Below are 19,660 nucleotides of genomic sequence, written 5' to 3' on the forward strand. Positions count from 1 at the left end.
AGGGAGAAAAAAGGGTGGTTTTGAGGGGTTTTGGCGATCTCGGTTTCTCCAATTCTTCTTGTGGGGTTGAGAGAGAGAGAGAGAGAGAGAGGAGGATAAATCTTTTCTTCAGAAAGAAGTTCAATTTTTTTCTTGTAAAAGTGGAATTAATTGGGAAATGGAGCGGATCTTGAATTCTGTTTGCGTTTGAGATCTGGAACTTGTTGATCCAGGGACGCGGATTTCCTTCAGACGGAGAATTTGCGGGAATTCTGAAGCTCTTCCAACGATCGGAGGGGGATTTTGAGACTTGGAAGCGGATTTGTCCCCGGATCGCCTTCTTGGAGGATTCTGCTCCGTTTCCAGGCGGACTTCCTCGGATGGGGCTAGAAGGTCCGATTTTTGGCGAATTTTCACTGATTTCTGGGGGTTTTTTGTATTCGTCGATTTATTTTGACGATCGGTTGGAGTTCGATCCCTTTTCGGGTACCCCTTTCGTGATTCCTTGGGATTTCTCTTGCTGGAGGAGCTCACGGGGTCTTTGTTTCTGCAAAATTCCGGCGATTTCGTCCCAATTCTGTTAAATTATGTTCGAACCGATCTGTTGCCTAAGCAATTCATCTGGAAGATTAGGCCACGATTTCGGTGTTACGTATGTTTGTGGGGATTTTTGAGTTAGAACACGAGTTTCTTGAGGCGCACGCATCCCTGTGCAGGTTTAACAGTCTCTCCCTTCGTTACAGGGTTTCGTATGAACTTCGCTTTCCTGGGATTGGAAAAAAAACGTTTCTTTTTTTATTCCCCTTTTCTTGCAGGAAATATAGGAAGATGCCTCAATTATTCAACTTAGTATGTATCCCTTAGAATATGGTTTAATCTTAAGATCGTGCCAAGTTGAATAAAGGTAAGATCTTTGATCTGCATCTGATCTTAATTCTTGATGTCAGAACTCGTGGCTTTGAGTTTGGCGATACTCGAAACACGTTTTCCGCACCTGTTTTCGTTTCCAATTCTCTTTTGATAAGCCGATTAGTTCTTACAACTTTGTTTCACTGATATAGTTGGATATTCTTGAAAGTCATTTTTTTATGGCAACACGTTTTTCGCGTAACAATATACCGTATATAATTATGTCTTTAGAATGTCTCTCTTCAGCAAAAGAATTAAAGATCATTTTATTAGTCCCCTTGAACAATCTTATCGAGAGATTTTTTTTTTATTTTTTTGTAAAGATTCTAAGATATGGGCATCATTTCTCGTACTTTAGTGCTCCATCTGAGACTTCCTGTTCTAATCACTCACAACGCATGTTGTTTTTATTTAATTATTTATTATATTTTACTCCGGTAGGAAATTGACAATTTAATTTCTTGAATTTGTCCGATTTGCAATATGCAGTTTTACCTCTCATGCCGTCATGTGCTTGCAGAATTTAGTTGAAATGTTCGATCTTTGATTATTAGTATTGGTGTAGACCTCAGGGGTTTTGTTATGCGTCTCGAAGCAAATTTTTTGAACAATAATAATGTGGCGATTCCCTCTTGCTTTCATTCACAGGTTTAAGCAATGGAACGTGATGTGGTCAGATTTCTTGGATTTCAGTTTTGAAGACCAATTGTTGATTCAATGGTGACTTTTGCTGGCATGTGAGAGGCTTCTTAACGAAATGACTCCATGAGATATGATGTTGCAGAAGAGGTTGGATTATGGGTTCAGTGGCTGCCAGGTTCCTGCAATGCTATACTTTCCAAAATCAGCCAAGGTAGTAAGTGTCTTAATTCTCAATTTGTTTCTGTTGGTTCTTCACAGTTTGTGACTCGACAATCATTTATAGAGAAAGCGTTCAGCTAGAAGGAAGGTCGAGAACAAGCAGTTGTGTGCGATTGATTTGCTTGCTACAGTAGCAGGGGAACTGCTATCAGAAAGGGAGAACTGTGCTCCCTCTCCACAATGCATTGATGGAGCATCGGGCACTACTAATACGTCAAAGGCTTCAGTTAAACCGGACCACCTGTGCCAAAAAGAGCCACTCAAAACTGAACCTTTTGATCAGCATAGCTGTAACGATACTGTTTTAGGCCCTGAAGTTGCTACTAAAAGACAGATTTCTTGTGGCTCAACGGAACATTTGCATATTTTGAGACCAAAAGATTCAGGACCTGCTTCTCTCTTGGACAAGTATGACATATTAGATGCTATTGCCCGGGAATCGAAGACCTTAAATAACAGGGTTGATATTAGTTATTCTGCTGCTTATGCTGTCGCTGGCAGATGTGGCACTGAAACAAACCTTCCTGCTTCCCCAGAAGTTGAAGGAGATGGCCTGACAGGATTCCAGGAATCTGAAAACCAAATGCCCGGTAATGGGTTAGATATCAATGCTGTGGGTATATACGGCATGGAGGATTCGATGGATTTGGACACCAAGCCTCCTGCTTTAGTTAGCTCTGACAGCAGTACTGAAGTTCCAGTTTGCTGGAATTATCTTCCTAGTAATAGTTCCTTGCCAAAGCAAGAAAGTGGCATGGAACATGTTGTAGATAGAGATGATGACGATAACTCTTCCGGGTGCACTCACCTTAGTACCATTACTAATAAGGCCTGCAGGCCACGGTGTATAGGGAACCACCGAGTAAGGAAGCTTTCCACATTGAAGTACTGGAGAGCAGCTCCAAATATATTGAAGTACAGTCATATTTCTGATTATGGTATGTATGCATGATTAAGCTCTTTGCTTGGGTATGCCAAACTGAATTTTTAGTAATACAGCAATGGTTGACATTATAGCTGATTCTTATTTGTTAAATGATTTTCCATTTTGAATAGATTTAATTATGTTTCCTTAACAGATACAGAAAAAAAGCGTAGTTTACATGGCAAGAAAATTTATTATACTCGCCAAAGAACGCAGAGGAGCTACTGCAAGAGAAGGAAGCTGTTTGAACGTTGCTTGGTGTCAGCATCTAATGGAGGAATGTATAGTGGGGATATTCCTAATCTGTGTGAAATGGGTGGCATCGGCACAGAAGCACATGATCCACGCACAGCTGTTCTTGACAGTTTGTTACATCTCTGACCATCCATATTTCTTGACCACCCTTTAGGTGCTAGAATTCCAACCAATCATATTTGCTTTTTGCAGCAAACGATGCAACACCCTCCCAAGCAGAGCAAAGTTCATCTTACAACTCAGGTGATCTTGTAATTTGACTGGGTAAATGGGATACTGATACGTACTAATTTATTGACCATATCAATTTTCATTTATATCCGGAAATGTTATGCCGTGAGGAGCTGATTGTGTTTCTTATTCAGTGAAACTCCGGATCAAGTCTTTTATGGTGCCAGAACTTTTCATTGAGATTCCTGAAACTGCTACGGTTGGTTCTTTGAAGGTATGTTATTCTGGTTGGTTGCAAGTTTCATGCACCCATAGGAACTTTTCATTCACAAAGATTAATGGACTTGACCTCCAATGAGTGATGACGTATTGTTTATAGATTGTTAAGCTGCATAGTACTAACACGTCAAAAATTGTTAGTTCGATACTATTGTGATGTTTGATCTTAATGTTAATCCTATATCTGCATCATAACTTGACATCAGTATTCATATTATTTTAGTTGCAGTTATTAGTTAAATGGAAGGTGGATTTGGTTTTCTTTTTTCCCATGTTGATCTCTTGAATAAATGTAGTTTTATTAGATATACACTACAAATTCTCTGATATGTGAGGCATTACTTGTTAATTCTTATGCAGCAAACAGTAATGGAGGCTGTGACTGCTTTTCTTCAAGGTGGAATGAGTATTGGTGTTCTTCTTCAAGGAAAGAAGGTTAGGGACGACAACAAGACTCTACGACAGACTGGGATTTCTTGTAGTGATAAACTGGATAACTTAGGCTTTACATTGGAGCCCAGCCTGACACAAACCCCACCACCACTTACAAGTTTAAGAGGTCCCCATTTCCTGTGTCTTGATGATGCCGTTGAACCACTAGCAAGGTATCTGGATACCACACATCTCCCCCTACAGTGAATCATTTTGTACATTTTTTTCCCCATATTAACAATTCTCGACAAGTTTGGAGAGTTTTATAGGATGTTTTAGGTGTATAAAATTCCTTGTTATGGGCATCAATTCTGCTGGGAGTAATTCAATGATAATATGCCCGCTTATATCATGACCTAATTAGTTGGTGGATTTGATTAACATATTTCTCCAGGAGTAACATGTGCCACTTCTATCATGATCTAATGGATCATCTGTATTATTAAACTGATTCAATGATTCTACTGCAGAAGTATCTAATCTCGATAAAAAAAAGTTATCCGAACTGTTTAACGTTCATTTTCAGAATTATTCATCGAAACCGGTCAAAACTGAGTGCTATTGTTTGTGTTTTTAGGATTCCTCCTGGAGCCCTTTCTATAGACCAGGAGGCCACTGATTCCACTCCACAAGCTGTACTAACCTCATCACCAGTGAGTGATCATGAGCCAATTCACTCCCCAACTGATGCATCATCGCTTGATCAAACACCAGCAGACAAACTAGCGCTGGTTGCTCTTCCACCAGTGAGCATAGAGGCACTTGCTGTTGTTCCACTCCGCAAGCCAAGGCATCCTGAGCATGTTCAGCGACGAATTAGGAGACCCTTCTCTGTTGCCGAAGTGGAAGCACTGGTCCAGGCAGTTGAAAAGCTCGGAACTGGAAGGTTCTCTTTTTGCCGATCGCATTTTCTTCCAAATAATCTGATGATAGATTGCTGCAGGTCGTCCCATTTCTCACATGTACATATCCATCCTATTCCCCAGGTGGCGTGATGTCAAACTTCGGGCCTTTGACAGCGCAAAGCACCGGACATATGTTGATCTTAAGGTATTCAATCTGTCAGTATGATAATTTCCACACACTGCTGATATTTGCATGCTTGATCTTCTGAACCATCAAATGAATTATGGAGTCCATATCATCCCAAGAAGACCAGTCTTCCAATGCAAATGCCAGCTATTAGTTCTTGTGGGTCGCTCGAGTCATTTTCTTCATACAGAACGGGTCCTCTTCGGTCAGTACCATGTTGTTTCCTTTACCGGTTTAGGAATGTTGCGATCTTTGCTGCAGAATTAGGACATCTTGAAAATGATCTTGGGGTGCTTCAGCTGATACCATCTCGTTTCCCTCAGCACCACCGAAACTAGGAAGACTTGTTTAATGATTGTTCTTGTTGGGTTTTGCGTGCAGGACAGGATGTCATCGTCACTTGTTCTTGTTCCATATGCCACTTGATGATTCATGATATCTCTGTTGTTGTTACTGCAGGATAAGTGGAAGACGCTGGTGCACACGGCCAGGATTTCCCCCCAGCAGAGGAGGGGAGAGCCCGTCCCCCAGGAGCTCTTGGACCGCGTCCTCTCCGCCCAAGCCTTCTGGTCTCAGCAGCAGTCCAAGCTCCATGCCAAGCCACCTGCAGCAGAGCCTTGCCTGCTCCTCTGACCCAAGAACAGCCATCTCTTTGCTTCAAGAAAGAGGGGGAAGACCGGATTTGATCCATGTAAAAAGTCACCAGGAATAACCAATTAGTATGTGTAATAATAATAAAAATATATGTTAATTCTCTCACACCATTATTTTGGGGGCGAGGAGTTTCTCTCCCCTCTATGATGAAGAGAAAGTGCTTTGTTTGGCGTTTGAGAGGAAAAATATGAATGGAATAAGCAGCTGTCACTAACAGTTGACATGCTGATCATAATCATACACAAAATTAAGAAGGATATTTTTTTTCCTCGGATTTAGGTCAATTTATTCTTGGGTGAATTCTCGACAAATGCTTATAACTTTAGGTGTTTTTTTCAGATCATCTAAACAAAAATTCAGAGTATTTTGTCTCTGTCGATCATCGCCCTCTGCTCCATTGGTCGCCCCTCTCTGCTTTACGCAGGCAACGACAGTCCAACGGGAAGGTAGAAGGAAGGCCAGTGGGGTGGTTCGTGGATGCTATCGCGGCCCCCGCGTCTCCTCCCACTTCACGCGATGCACATGCAATGGTCTTGGCCGGAGACCAGAACATCCTATAACAGGGCGGCGCGCGATTTGGACTCGTCGGAAGGGAAGAGGAAGAAGCACAGGGTGCAGGACATGGCGGATCGTCATTGGATTAGAACAGAACGCGGTTGACCAAAGAAACGGTGTGTGCTACTACGTCTCCGAACGTATATTGCTTATGTTCTCACGACGAGCATAAACTGGTTGTTTCCATACGCTTAGTTTACGACACTGATTCAGTGAGCTGCTCGGTGATTCTTCAGGCAAAGAGCGATCCCAGTTTCTAATCATTCTTCAGGTCTTTCATGAACTCATTGTCCTAAAGAAAAAAAGAGAACAACTCAAAAGAATTGCATGAAGTGAGCAGCCTCTTGAGATGGCAACAAGTATCTGAACTCAGCTCTGTATGGCTGTACTACCACCATTTTAGCCAAAGGAATCCTTGGATCTCTGCTCAAACATTCCTTGAGCAACCTCTTCAGAGATCCAGACCTGGGGAGCTGGCTGTAGATCCACTCCAGAAGTGAGTCCATGCCATCTGCAAAGTCCCTCATGTGCCAGTGCAGAAGTTTGGGCACAATGATCTTCTTCTTGCTAGTGATGCTCACCGAGGTCTCCAGGTACTCGATCTTAGCTCTTTCCAGTTCATTCACCACATCCTCTGCTGTGTAGACTCTCAACTGCAACCATCCATCCCCATGTTTTCGGCAATCAGTTTAGATTGGACTATGACAACTCAAAAAGTGATTTAGAACCATACTTGGTTCTTCTGCCCTGTAGATGAATACTTACTGCAGGTGAAGACCAGCTGCCTCTACAGAGAGCAAACGTCACATTGGGTTCAGGGTACCCAAGGCCATAGGCATGCCTTAGAAGTCCTTCCTTCTCATTCATGGCTTCCTTTGAGGTAAACAGGCAATTTATCAGTAAATCAATGACAAAAAAAAGGATGGAAATTATGATGAATTGGCGTTGCTCACTCACAGATTCACTCTCAAAAGAATGCCTCAGGAGGAAGTGCTCAATAGCCAGAGCATTGAGAACAACACCTCCGACATTTATCGTCGCCTAAAGATCATCAATGTGCAATTCCCATTAATTCTACCATAGGTTAAAGATTAGAAACATGGAGCTTATCGAGGCACATTTTACCTTGTTTAACAGTGCAAGCAGCTTTTCGGGTGAGGGTGGAAGACCATGCTGTAGAAATGCCTGCAATCATTAAACACATCAAACATTTTCTGCTTCTTTATTTCCTCTATATGCTTTTGAGAAGCTGCTTACTGTACATGCATTATGCAAGCGTTGTAGATGTTGATCCAGAATGCAAGCTTCTGCTTGTAAGTCAAAAAACTTGGATTAATAGCACAGAGTTTGTGCATCACTGCCCTGAAACATATGCATTTACTGTAGTCAGTCATGATGAAATATATAGCAGTGTATGATTAGCCTTGTTGAAGTCATCACACCGAACAATACGAACTTTCCCAAGATGCATCTGTGAGACACTGATGCGATCTGCTGCTTTATCCATGAACTCACCTCAGTTTTCCGATGGTTGGAATGCACAGGGAGAGACGACTCATGTCCAAGGAAGCTTGCGTGACGTTGACAAGCTTCTGATTCGATCCCATGTCCCTCCCTGTGCCATCAGCCTCAGGTGATGTGCCCTTTGAGGAAGAGGTCGACGTCTGGCAGTGTGAGGACCTGCCCACCAAGCTGTTTGACCTCATGCAGGAGATGTGAAGCTTCGCAGAGTTCTGCGGTTCACAGTCGAGTTGACCTGATCTCTGGCTCAGCGTGTGAAAGATGCTGAGCAGAGCCCTGAGTAGTTCCTCCGAGACTTGGTTTGGTGTGTCAGGAAAGGCCTCTTCGTCTCCGCACCATTGCCTAGTGTGATGGCTCGACTCCCGGTTTGGCTCACCGCATCTCCTTGATCTCTCAGTTTCATCATCTGCTACGTGCAATTTGGTGATCGCAACATGCCAATAAGTCGTAGCAATGCTCGCATGAGGAATCACCTGTTGTGTCTTCGTGCTGCAATCCTGGTAACTGTTGGAGCTTTTCGATCTCTCTTCGGCCTCCAAAACCACATAGAAAGTGCCTCTGTTGTCGCTGCCACCATTGATGCTGCTGCGCCGGCCGAAAGCTCCTCTCCTTCTTCTGCTTCCTCTCCTGATAAATGCACATCTTCAAGTCCTCGATCTTCCGCTCCAGGGTGATGATTTCCTCTTCCACCATCGCTAGTTCCGCAAGAAGGACCTGTACCTGCCGATTCATCCGATCGATGACGATCTTTACAGGGAGAAGGCCCAGAATTAACTTGGTTTCCTGATACCTGAAGAGGAACCAACGAGGAGACGCACGAATGGCAAACGTACGGGCCATGAAGCGCACACTGCAGGATCTGGTTGAGCTTCTGTTCCTTCTCCAGTTCGTCTTGCAGCTCGGCCACCTGCAGCTCGATCACACCGTTCCTCATCCGTGCTAAACCGAAAACAATAGCTCGTACATCACGAGGAGTCGGCAATCCGATCTTACCTCTTCCTCTAACCCGAGTCTCTTCTGATGACCGTCTTGCTTATCCATCGGGAGATCCTCAAACTTCATCATTCTTACGCCGAATCACTCGGCTTAAATTGGGTGTCTGAGAGCAGCAGTATTGGCAAGCGGTGCTGTACGAAGTCAGAGGCGAGTTCAGTAAAAGCTTCGGTGCTAAACAATGAGCAACTCAGCACCATGGGAATTCCATTAATGGTGAGGAGAGACTGTCTTTGGGACTGCTCGCACTTCCATGTTCTTCCCATGAACACCTCTAAATCTTTACAGCAGGCCACACTTTGTAACAGGTAGCGCATGACGGGCTTAAGTGTTTCCCACAGCGGTAGGAAACGGAGTCAAAAGGCGGCGGCGCATTGAAGTGAGTTAGCAACCGAGTTGGCATCGAGGAAAAGAAATGGAATCGTTCGAGCTTAGTACATACTTCGTTGTTTCAAGTGTTTTAATTGTCGTCATCATAATTAATATAATGATTGATAAATATTTTTTTGACATTCTTTGGATTCATTTTCTTCTATTGTAGTGTTTTGTGATAGAGTTATAGTGTTTTTGATAATTTCTCGAAAACACTATAACCATGTTGAAGAATACTATAACTCCGATAAAAATCAAATTATTTGAATATGTATTTTCTTAAATATTCTCTTATATAAGTCATATTATTTGAATGTTTATTTTTTAAAATGTTCTCCATTTAATAAAATAAATATTCAGACAATTTGAATTATATATGAATTATATTGTTTTCAACATTATTATAGTTACTATAATTCTATTACAAAGAGAAAAATAGAGGGAAATATACTAAAAATATTTTAAAAATTCAAATTTTGATTATATACCCTTATGAAAAAATATTAAAAAAATACTTATAATTCTTATATCAGACATAAAACTCACTTATAGTATTTTTATACCAAGTCACAATATTTGTAATAATGTTTCAACGATACTAAGAAAACACTGTAACGCTATAATTTACGTAGAAAAAGAGAGAAAATAAATGATTGGTTTTTAAATCAATGATATATTTAAAATTAGAGAAAAAAAGACATTGCTAGGAAAATATAAAAAATAGGGGATATCTTTTGTTTTAAAAAAATAAAAAAAAATATTATTTTTGGGGAAATGACCCAAAATAATATCCCATTAGTGACCGACGGTAACGGTATGGCGAGAAGAATATTTTTGGGCCGAATCATTCGAGGCCCATTAACGCCCCATAAAGCCCGCCGGAACTCAAAATTTCCAAAGCTCGATTTCATTAGTTTTCCCTCTAAAACCCGAAGCGGTTCCCTTCGCTTCCACTCGCCCGCCTTCGAGCCCGTCCCTTTTAGGGCTGCTTCCCAAACACTCTCGTCGCCTCATCTCGCGGCTTCGAGGAAGGCGAATCGGCGAAGCGAAGCGGTTCGGAATCCCTCTTATCCTCGGTCACATCTCCCAATCTGTCGATCGATCTCCTCTTATGCGATCAGAAACTTAGCTTCAGATCAATCCCCCGTCTCCGTCTCCATCTTGATCTAATTTTGAAGTGATTGAACGGAGAGGCGGAGATAGGGAAAGGGGATGGCTGCGGTGGATCTGACGCGGGGGGCGATAGCGGCAATCTCGGAAGGGCGGGTGAAGGACGGCGTCAAGCCGGTGGTGCAGGTATGGGAGGTTAAGCTGGTGAACACGCAACAGAGCACCACGGAGAGGTACCGGATGCTGCTGTCTGACGGGGCTCACATGCAGCAGGCAATGCTCGCGACGCAGATGAACGACCTTGTCAAGTTGGGGGCCCTCCAGAAGCACTCGATCGTCCGACTCAACGAGTTCATCTGTAACGTCATCCAGAATCGCAGGTGAATGAATTCACCTCTCATCGTTTCGTCGTCTTGTGTACCTTTCTTGTTGATGTTTGAAATGGGCCACATTATACAGATTGCAATTTTAATTATTTGAACTTTTAATCCTGTCTAAATATTTACCCTAAAACGATCAGAAATGCGAAGTTTCACATAACAATTTTTGTTTTTATGGGATGGAGCGTTCCAGCACAGACTAACTTGTTAGGTTGTCGCAGAAAAAAAGGGGTTAAATTTGAAGTAAAGTTAGGCAATGATTATTAGCTCATGGTAGTGGATTTGTCATAAGATTCAGTAGCCTACTTCTCCTTATAATAAATGCGACAAAAATTTTAGTGAAAAAATAGTAAATGGAAAAAAAAAGGTTTGAACAATGCGTGATTTCCTTTTTAGCCAAGATTTTGATCTGTTTTCTGGATTATATATATGTATGGCTATTTCCTAGTGCCTTTATTCACCTAACAACTTATAAATCCAGAATCATTATCATCATCAACTTGGAAGTGCTTGTCAGCAATAGTAATGTTATTGGAGAACCAAAACTGTATGACAATGGTTCCGCTTCACAAAACCGAGTTCCCAGTCCTGTTCAGTCAACCAGTGCGGATCAACCAGTAATAGCTGCAGCAAACCCTCAAAATTATGGTGGTATACATTCTAGCACTCCTAACATCGGTCAAAATGTCACAAAGGGGCCTTCTCTTAATCCTGCGACAGAGGCCGTGACAACCAACTCATCTTTTGGTGGTTCTTATGGAAATGGTGTCATGTCAACAAGGAACACGAACAGTGTACCTAGTGAACACCCAAAATCTGAACAGGGTGTGGGGAGGATTTCTGAATCACATCCAAACAGTGGTTACCAGAACCAGAGGCTCTCAAGTTCAGCATCTGTTGGAGCTTTTCGCCCTCCTGCTAGTTCTTATGGGCACCCAGTTCAGCCAGCCTATCAGCAGTCACCACCAATGTACACAAATAGAGGACCTATAGCCAAGAATGAAGCTCCTGCACGGATCATTCCGATTGCTGCTTTGAATCCTTACCAGGGCAGATGGACAATTAAGGCGAGAGTGACAACCAAGGGTGAACTAAGGCGTTATAGTAATCCGAGGGGTGAAGGAAAAGTGTTTTCTTTTGATCTTCTGGATTCAGATGGTGGAGAAATACGTGTGACCTGCTTTAATATGGTAGCTGACCAGTTCTATGACCAGATTGAGGTGGGGAAAGTGTACCTGATTTCTAAAGGAAGCTTGAAGCCTGCACGGAAGAGTTTTAATCACCTGAACAATGAATATGAAATCTTTCTGGAGTCTCAATCGGTGATCCAGCCTTGTTCAGAGGAAGACAACACTATCCCAAGACAACAGTTCAACTTTCGGCCAGTAAATGAAGTTGAAGGCTTGGAAAACAATTCCATGGTTGATGTTATTGGCATTGTGGTGTCAATAAATCCTTCAGCTTCAATAATGAGGAAAAATGGCATGGAAACCAATAAACAAACTCTTCAGCTGAAGGACATGTCGGGTCGTAGTGTGGAAGTAACATTTTGGGGAAATTTTTGTAGCATAGAGGGACAACAGCTGCAACGTTTGTGTGACTCTGGTGTATATCCTGTATTGGCCATTAAAGCTGGTAGAGTCAGTGATTTTAGTGGGAAGTCAATTGGTACTATTAGCTCAAGTCAACTATTTATAAACCCTGATTTTCCCGAGGCTCACAGATTGAAAGACTGGTATAACAGAGAAGGGAAGAACATGTCTGCCCTGTCAATATCCAGGGATACAACAACCATGAGCAGGACTGATGTCGTCAGGAAGACAGTCTCGCAGATCAAGGATGAAGGCTTAGGAAGATCTGAGAAGCCTGACTGGATAACTGTCAAGGCAACCATTACGTTCATAAAGGTCGACAACTTCTGCTATACAGCTTGTCCATTAATGGTGGGGGACAGGCTATGCAATAAGAAAGTTAACAACAATGGTGATGGCACTTGGCATTGTGACCGGTGTGATCAGAGTTTTCCTGAGTGTGAGTATAGGTATCTGCTCCAGTTTCAGATACAGGATCATACAGGTATGACATGGGTCACAGCATTCCAAGAAGGTGGTGAGGAAATATTGGGTGTCACCGCAAAGGAGCTGTACTCGTTGAAATATCAAGAACAAGATGATTTGAAGTTTGCAGAAATCATTCGGAGAGTCCTCTTCCATCAACATTTATTCAAGTTGAAAGTTAAGGAGGAGACATTTAGTGATGAACAACGTGTAAAGTCAACCGTTATCAAAGCTGAGAAAGTAAACCCATCATCGGAGAGCATATACCTACTAGGTCTGATTGAGAAGCTTTTGACTGAAGATCCCAATGTAGTTTCTGGGATGCATGGAACTTTTGCTTCAACTTCTGGAATGTCTAGTGTTGCCTATGGCACGGTAGAATCTAACAATAGTGTCCATTCTGTCACCAATAACTTTGGCAGTAATAACAGTCAGTTAGGGAAGCATGAGAATGAATATGGTAGCAATGGCAGGCCTTTTTTTTCTAAAAATGAAGTTCAAGCATTCTGCAACAGTTGTGGCTCCACTAGTCACACTTTCCACAACTGTCCAAGAGGTGTAAATCGGCAGGGTCAATCCATTGGAGGTGGATTCTCAAACAGTGGTTCCAACGTTTGTTTTAAATGCCAACAACCCGGGCATTGGGCCAGTGAATGTCCCGGACTAGGCGTTGCCACATCAGCATATGGAATTGGTGGTGCATCGGGAAGATTTAACAGGCAACATAGTGGGTTCTGAAATTTTGTACTGCTTGACAAATTTTGTCATGGTCAAAAGAGTAGACCGGTGAGTTATCAGCAAACTGTTGCCATCTTTGTAGTGTTTTGTGTACAGTGGAATGGCCGTAGCGATGTAGTTCAATGTAATCTGCTGATGCTTAGTTGCCAACTGAACTGCTGATAGCTATTTCCTTGAATCAATTCCAGAAGCTTTGATGTATCAGGTGTTTTCTTCTGCATTTTGCCTTGACTTTTCAATCTTTCTGTCATCAAGCAAATTATGCCATTAGATGTAGTCCATCTAATGGTGGACTACATCATGCAGGTGTTTTATTCTGCATTTTGCCTTGACTTTTCATGCTTTCTGTCATCAAGCAAATTGTGCCCTTCATTATATCATGTGTGTTTGTGGTCCAATTTATTGTCCAATGCATCATTTAGTTTAATATATCTAATGGTGGACTACATCATGCCAACAAGCTAACAAACATCGGAGTTGTTTTAGTTAAACGTCCACTCAACATGCTCAGCTTGGATTGCATTTGGATGACTGCATTTTTAATTCTAACTTGCATATGAGGATTTATTTTTATTTTTTTGTCTTCCATTGCTTTTATATCTACTGTTATGCTAGTTAGTTCTGGCTCTCGTGTGTATATATATTTACAGCCTTCGAGTAGATCAATGGGGTTGTCTTTATGATTTAGCCCTTTTTGTTTTGCAACTTCCTGTTGCCCATTTCGCACCCACTCAAACAGCTTAATGGGAGTCTTAATAATCATAAGCTGAAGAATCCCTGGAAAACGCAGAGACTTGAAAGGGGAGTCTTAATATTATTTTATGTGCAAAGTCGATTTTAATGGATGCCATACTTCAACCTTTTTGAACAGTCAACGACATCACAGTTGGTTTTCTGGGATATCTACCTGCACTTGAAGGCTTCTCGAAGGACGCAATTGTCCTCTTCAGCTGTGGCTCCGTCACCTCGATGTAGATGCATAGAAGGTGTCATCGAAACGTTCTTCGCACAACCAAACGTATTATTATACGGTCAATAGGACAGCTGCAGCGTGTTCTTCTACTGCCAGAGCTGCATATACATAAAGACCTGAAGAAGAGAATTAGTGGGCTGCAATCACTTCCATCGGGGGTTTAATCAAGCTGCAGAAATGGAACGACCGTGACGCAGTCAGGAGTTCTGCTAATATGTCGTGAGTATGCCTGTCAAGTTACTCTCTTAAGTTGACATCAAATGCGTTGACTATATCTCGCTAACCATTGCGAGCTTCTTGTTTCAGAAGATATACATGTATATGCATATACAGGTCAGAAGGTCAAGTGAGCTGGATCATGCATGCCATGTGTTGCGAGAAGCCTCGAGGATGACATCAGTATCAGTTGGGGAGAAAACCAGTAGCTAACAGGGATACATCCAATCATGCCATCCAAAGAAAACTACTGCATTGATGTCAACCGCAACAGTAGATTCCAATCGTTGTCATGTATTGGGAGGATGATCCTGGCCTAACCCACGATGCCATGTCAACCTTGACCGACGAAAGTTGCTGCAGGTTAATTAGGGGGGCTCTATCTGCACAACACTCGAGTCGCGTGGCCAAAGCTACTGCCGATCTGCAAACGAGAGAGACATTGATCAACGTCTGATTACGTGATATGTGATCACAGGTTAAACAACTGCGAGTGGATGAATGAATGCCTTCGTTGGGATTTCCAGATAATACACGTTTGCATGGAAGCGGTGGATGCTAATGTTTGCAGGGAGAGGGCCCGAACGTAAAAGGTATCCAGCGAAGGTCTCCTCCCGTCCACGCCTTCGAGTCAACTGTTGTTGCAGTGTCGGGCCCCGCATGCAGGCCCACCTGGGTTTGATATCATGGGTAAATTTCTCCGAAAAATCCCTCATTTGGTGGCTTTCCCAATTGTCTTTTCTCTAATTTTTCCCGTATATTCCTAAAATACCTAATATAATATAAAAGACGGGAGTCTCTGTGGTATTCACCGATAGGATTTGTAGGTACATTTTAAACTAAGTCTTTTTTTTTTTGCTTTCGCAGAATGTTTCCTTTTTTTTTTATTCTCGTCGGGTATCTCTTATTTTTTAAAAAATAAAATTATTTTTAATTTCCTCGTATCTACTTTTGTCCTTCTTCATCATTACCACCACTAAGAGAGTACTAAGGATCTCTTTAGTTTCTCCTCTTTCATCATTGATGTTGCTGCTAAGGGGTGGGAGACTCGGAGGTGATGACTCTAGCATAATACCTGGAGAGTCGATTGTTGATCGCAAAGTATTTGAATCGTTAGTCATGCGCATGATATCATAGAAGTTTCGAATTGTGTCATAAGAGATCTAATAATTGATGTCATTCGATCGGTGCTCTAAGTTGGGGAGCTAGCTTGAAAATGAGATCTACTATAGTTGATGCCCACAAGGGTCTCAAGTTCATGTATCGATTTATTTCCTATCGTTTTTTCTCTTCAAATCTTTTTTTGCGAGCGTAAGCGCAGGACTTTCTCGGAAAAAGAAAAACCTATACGAGGAGCCTTTCTCGAAAATTTATCGAAACAAAAAAAACTCCACACGTTGTTTGACTATTGAACATCCTATGCCATGTCAACGAACAATTAAGCATGCTTCCCTTAAAGTATTGCGTTGAGCAATCCCATTATCTCTACCTCCGTTTGCCGAGAGCCATTTCTTGAGAGAAAGCCAATCGCATCTCGAGGTCAACGCCAAGATGGTGAGATTTCCTGACCTTTATCTAACGAGAAAACAAATTGATTTCCCAAATTCAACTCCCCATCCCTCGCTATCGGCCACCCTACACCAAAGTCAACTCTCCATCATCATCCTCCACTCTCTTCTCTTATCTTCCCTCGTCCTGGCCCTATCGGGTCCCCAACACTGTTCTCCTTCGCCTCCGCAATGGGCAACGGCCTCGTGAAGCTGGCGCCCTGCTTCAGCGGCGACGATCGCCCCGTCGGCGACGCCGCCGCCGAGTCGTCTGAGACCGTCGACGAGGGCCTTGGGCACTCCTTCTTCTACGTCCGCCCCGACGGGGGCCCGCACCTCGCTCGCTCCGGATCCAATGGCTCCTCCTCCTCCTCCGCCCGCGTCCACCACTCCGATGAGGCCGCCGCCGCAAGCACCACCACGTTCCGCTCAATCTCCGGCGCAGCTGTCAGCGCCAACGCCGCCACCCCACTCTCCACCGCGCCGCTCATGTTCCGCAACGAGCTGACCTGCTCCTCCGCCGCCTCCTTCGAGAGCTCCTCCTCCTTTGCCTCTGTCTCTCTGCAACCCCGACACTCCGGCTCCCTCTCCGGTCCGATCGGCTCCGACCGCCACTACTTCGGCTCGGGTCCCCTGGATCGCGGATTCCACTCTGGCCCCCTGGAGCACCACCGCGCTTCCGTCGTTTCTTCCGGTCCGCTCGACCGCCTGCCTTCCTCGTCGTCCTCCGCTGGCCACTTGTACCGCAGCCTGCCCCACCGCCTCGCGCCCAGCCGTGCCGCCCGTCGCCGCCGATCTGCGCCTGCCCTCATCCGCCGCTTCACCAAGTACCTCTCCAGGACGGTCACCAAGTTCCGTTGTATCGCCACACCCGCCAAGCCCTCCGAGAAACCAAGCGGCGCCAAAGTTCCCAACTTTATCGCCCAGCTCGTCTCGACCGCCGATCCCAGCAGCAACTCCACCACGATTACCAGCAGCGGCAACGATCAGACAAGCTTCGACTGCCTCGGGGATGAATCCGATTTGTCGGATGCGGCGAACGGCAACCTCCACTGGGCGCAGGGCAAGGCGGGGGAGGACAGAACCCACGTTGTCGTATCGGAGGAACACGGCTGGGTTTTTGTCGGCATCTACGACGGCTTCAATGGCCCCGACGCCACCGATTACCTCCTCGTCAATCTCTATCCGGCGATCCACCGGGAGCTAAAGGGGCTGCTCTGGGACGACCCACAGACCGGCTGCGAACGCGCCATCGACACATCGCAGGAGCTCGACGACGACTGCCGCAGGGTTAAGGGAGGCCAACGCAATGCGGAGAGCTCGGAAATAAACAGACGATCGAAGGAACAACTAACACAGTCGAGCGGCGGCGGAATCGACCACAGGGCGGTATTGAAGGCGCTCTCGAGAGCTCTAAGGAGGACCGAGGAGGCCTACTTGCGGATGGCCAACACGATGGTCTCTGCAAACCCCGAGCTGGCGCTCATGGGGTCATGCGTTCTGGCGATGCTGGTGAGGGGCGAGGACGTGTACCTGATGAACGTCGGCGACAGTCGAGCCGTTCTGGGGAGGAGAGCGGAGCCTGATCTGTGGAACCTGGTGGGGCAAGCGACCCAAGATCTGGAGGTCATGAGGAACGAGACCATACGCTATCTCGAATCCTACGATGAGTTGGTCGCCCTGCAGCTCACCTTGGATCACACCACCTTCAACAACGAGGTAACGAGCTGCAGTCGCGTCCTATCTCATCGTTTCTGGTTGTGATCCGCGTCGTGTTTGCTTGCCGTGGTCTAGGAAGTGCGAAGAATCAGAACCCAACACCCCGATGACCCTGCTGCCATCGCCAACAACAGGGTGAAGGGCTCATTGAAGGTGACGAGGGCTTTCGGCGCCGGCTACCTGAAGCAGCCCAAATGGAACAATGCACTGCTGGGAGCCTTCAGAATCGACTACAAGGGGACGTCGCCATACATCAACTGCAACCCATTTCTGTGCTACCACCGACTCGGCCCCAAAGACAAATACCTCATCCTCTCATCCGACGGTCTCTACCAATACTTCACCAACGAAGAGGTGGTCACTCAAGTGGAGATGTTCGTCGCCACGAATCCCGACAGCGATCCTGCTCGATACCTCGTGGAAGAAGTCCTCCATCGAGCTGCAGATAAAGCCGGTACGATCCAAATGCATGCTCAGCTACAGTGATTACCGTACAGGATTCCACGGTGATACATCCTTTGGGTTGGGATTGCAGGGATGGATTTCGATCAGCTGCTCGATGTCCCGCAAGGAGACAGGAGAAGGTATCACGATGATGTTTCCGTCATATTAATCTCCATGGAAGGAAGAATGTGGAGATCGTGTCTGTAAGCGAGTTCGGTCTTCGTCGTGACGGTGGAGCTCTGGACGGAACGTGGAGTTTAAAGGAGGTGAAGCACACTGTACAGAGCACAGAAGGCACTTGCCATCTTCGAATCACTGGTTCTTTGCAGAGCTCCATTGTTCGGATCGACACAACCGGACACCCATTTGCCTTTCCTTTCTCACCTTCCGAGATTTGTCGTACTCCGTGAAACTATAATGTAATTTGAAATGAGGCTCTCATTCTTTCTTGATCAGAGATGCAGATGGAAGGCCCAAACAAGCTCGAAAGCTTAGAGACTCTCAAGCAACTAAATTACTTGTCTAGTAAATCAAAGTGTAATCGAAGGTTGGTGGTGACGTTTTACATCCCTTTAGGCTCGATCATGAGTTGATGTGATGATTATAGTCTAATTCGGGGCTAATTACATATTATATATAAATCTCTTTAGTATTTTAGTTTTTAGATTTAAAAAAATTATATTAAAATCTCTATAATTACGAAGGTGAAACATCTAACTCCTTTTTTCCTATCATTGTTGGTTTTATAGATAAAAATATAAAAATTATGGACAAAAAGATAATTTTAATATCTCAATTATATTTTTAGTGGTGACGAACGATGATGTCGTTGGGGTTGCGAGTGACTATTGGTGAGGAGGAGGGAGAGCGACGGCGAGAGGTGAGGCGACGACATATATGTTGTCACTCGACGATTACGCTAGCACCGACACAAATGTGACGAAAGGGTCATTCGACATCTGCATCGGTACTGATGCGGATGAAAAGTAACATCACCCTTCCTCGCATCATTGTCGATGCCAACACAAATGCAAAGCGATAGCACTTTGTAATCGCAGGCGTCGATGCAGATGCCGAGTGATCCTTTCGTCGCTTTACATCCATGTCGGTGTTGATGCAGTTGTCGAGCAACACCATCGCAGATGCAAAGTATCAACATCTATATCGTCGTCTTACCTCTCGTCATCGCTCTTTATCCTCATCCACGACAATCACCTATGACCCCCCAATAGTATCACCGTTCGCCACCACCGAAAATACAACTGTGGTGTTGAAATTATATTTTTGTCTATTATTTTCGTGCTTTCGTCGGTAAAACCAACGATGTTAGGAAAAATGGACTTATATGTTTTATTTTCATAATTATAAGCATTCAAACATAAATTTTTTTAAGTCTAGAGATCGGGATATTAAAGAGGCCTAGCTAGTAATTTTCATAATTAACCCTCTCATTAAATATAACTAGTATTAGATTAGAATTATTACCCAGGATTTAAGCATAATAATCACAAAATAATTATATTGATGATTCTTAGTGG

General features: G+C 44.1%; 4 protein-coding genes across 6 annotated transcripts; 3 read left to right on the forward strand and 1 right to left on the reverse strand.

Moving 5' to 3' along the window:
• The first annotated feature begins 18 nt into the window (after window positions 1-18).
• LOC103996899 (telomere repeat-binding protein 2) lies at window positions 19-5,683 on the forward strand. Of its 3 annotated transcripts, XM_009417957.3 has the most exons (11): window positions 379-695; window positions 795-883; window positions 1,537-1,741; window positions 1,814-2,687; window positions 2,829-3,038; window positions 3,122-3,172; window positions 3,295-3,374; window positions 3,740-3,984; window positions 4,389-4,697; window positions 4,798-4,861; window positions 5,303-5,683. In XM_009417957.3, exons 3-11 carry the CDS (start codon window positions 1,661-1,663, stop codon window positions 5,474-5,476), a joined length of 2,088 nt encoding a protein of 695 aa, XP_009416232.2. In that variant the 5' UTR covers window positions 379-695; window positions 795-883; window positions 1,537-1,660; the 3' UTR covers window positions 5,477-5,683. The 3 variants fall into 3 exon arrangements, with proteins under 3 accessions (XP_009416231.2, XP_009416232.2, XP_065024277.1); XM_009417956.3 differs by lacking the exons at window positions 379-695; window positions 795-883 and adding an exon at window positions 19-372; XM_065168205.1 differs by having other exon boundaries at window positions 379-883.
• A 116-nt stretch (window positions 5,684-5,799) lies between these two features.
• LOC135649633 (uncharacterized) lies at window positions 5,800-8,844 on the reverse strand. The gene is made up of 9 exons (XM_065168206.1): window positions 8,567-8,844; window positions 8,364-8,480; window positions 8,047-8,293; window positions 7,568-7,979; window positions 7,315-7,414; window positions 7,178-7,237; window positions 7,010-7,093; window positions 6,818-6,925; window positions 5,800-6,705 (listed from the first exon to the last, which is right to left on the reverse strand). Exons 1-9 carry the CDS (start codon window positions 8,636-8,638, stop codon window positions 6,367-6,369), a joined length of 1,539 nt encoding a protein of 512 aa, XP_065024278.1. The 5' UTR covers window positions 8,639-8,844; the 3' UTR covers window positions 5,800-6,366.
• Window positions 8,845-9,965: 1,121 nt separating this feature from the next.
• Window positions 9,966-13,424, forward strand: LOC135649459 (replication protein A 70 kDa DNA-binding subunit A-like). The gene is made up of 2 exons (XM_065167819.1): window positions 9,966-10,428; window positions 10,910-13,424. The coding sequence occupies exons 1-2, from the start codon at window positions 10,151-10,153 to the stop codon at window positions 13,221-13,223; spliced, it is 2,592 nt and encodes an 863-aa protein (XP_065023891.1). The 5' UTR covers window positions 9,966-10,150; the 3' UTR covers window positions 13,224-13,424.
• A 2,646-nt stretch (window positions 13,425-16,070) lies between these two features.
• Window positions 16,071-18,689, forward strand: LOC135649376 (probable protein phosphatase 2C 23). Its single transcript, XM_065167661.1, has 3 exons — window positions 16,071-17,678; window positions 17,754-18,132; window positions 18,214-18,689. Exons 1-3 carry the CDS (start codon window positions 16,152-16,154, stop codon window positions 18,327-18,329), a joined length of 2,022 nt encoding a protein of 673 aa, XP_065023733.1. The 5' UTR covers window positions 16,071-16,151; the 3' UTR covers window positions 18,330-18,689.
• The last annotated feature ends 971 nt before the right edge of the window (window positions 18,690-19,660 follow it).

This window comes from Musa acuminata, chromosome BXJ3-9 (genome assembly GCF_036884655.1).
Source record: "Musa acuminata AAA Group cultivar baxijiao chromosome BXJ3-9, Cavendish_Baxijiao_AAA, whole genome shotgun sequence".
Classification (NCBI taxonomy): Eukaryota; Viridiplantae; Streptophyta; class Magnoliopsida; order Zingiberales; family Musaceae; genus Musa; species Musa acuminata.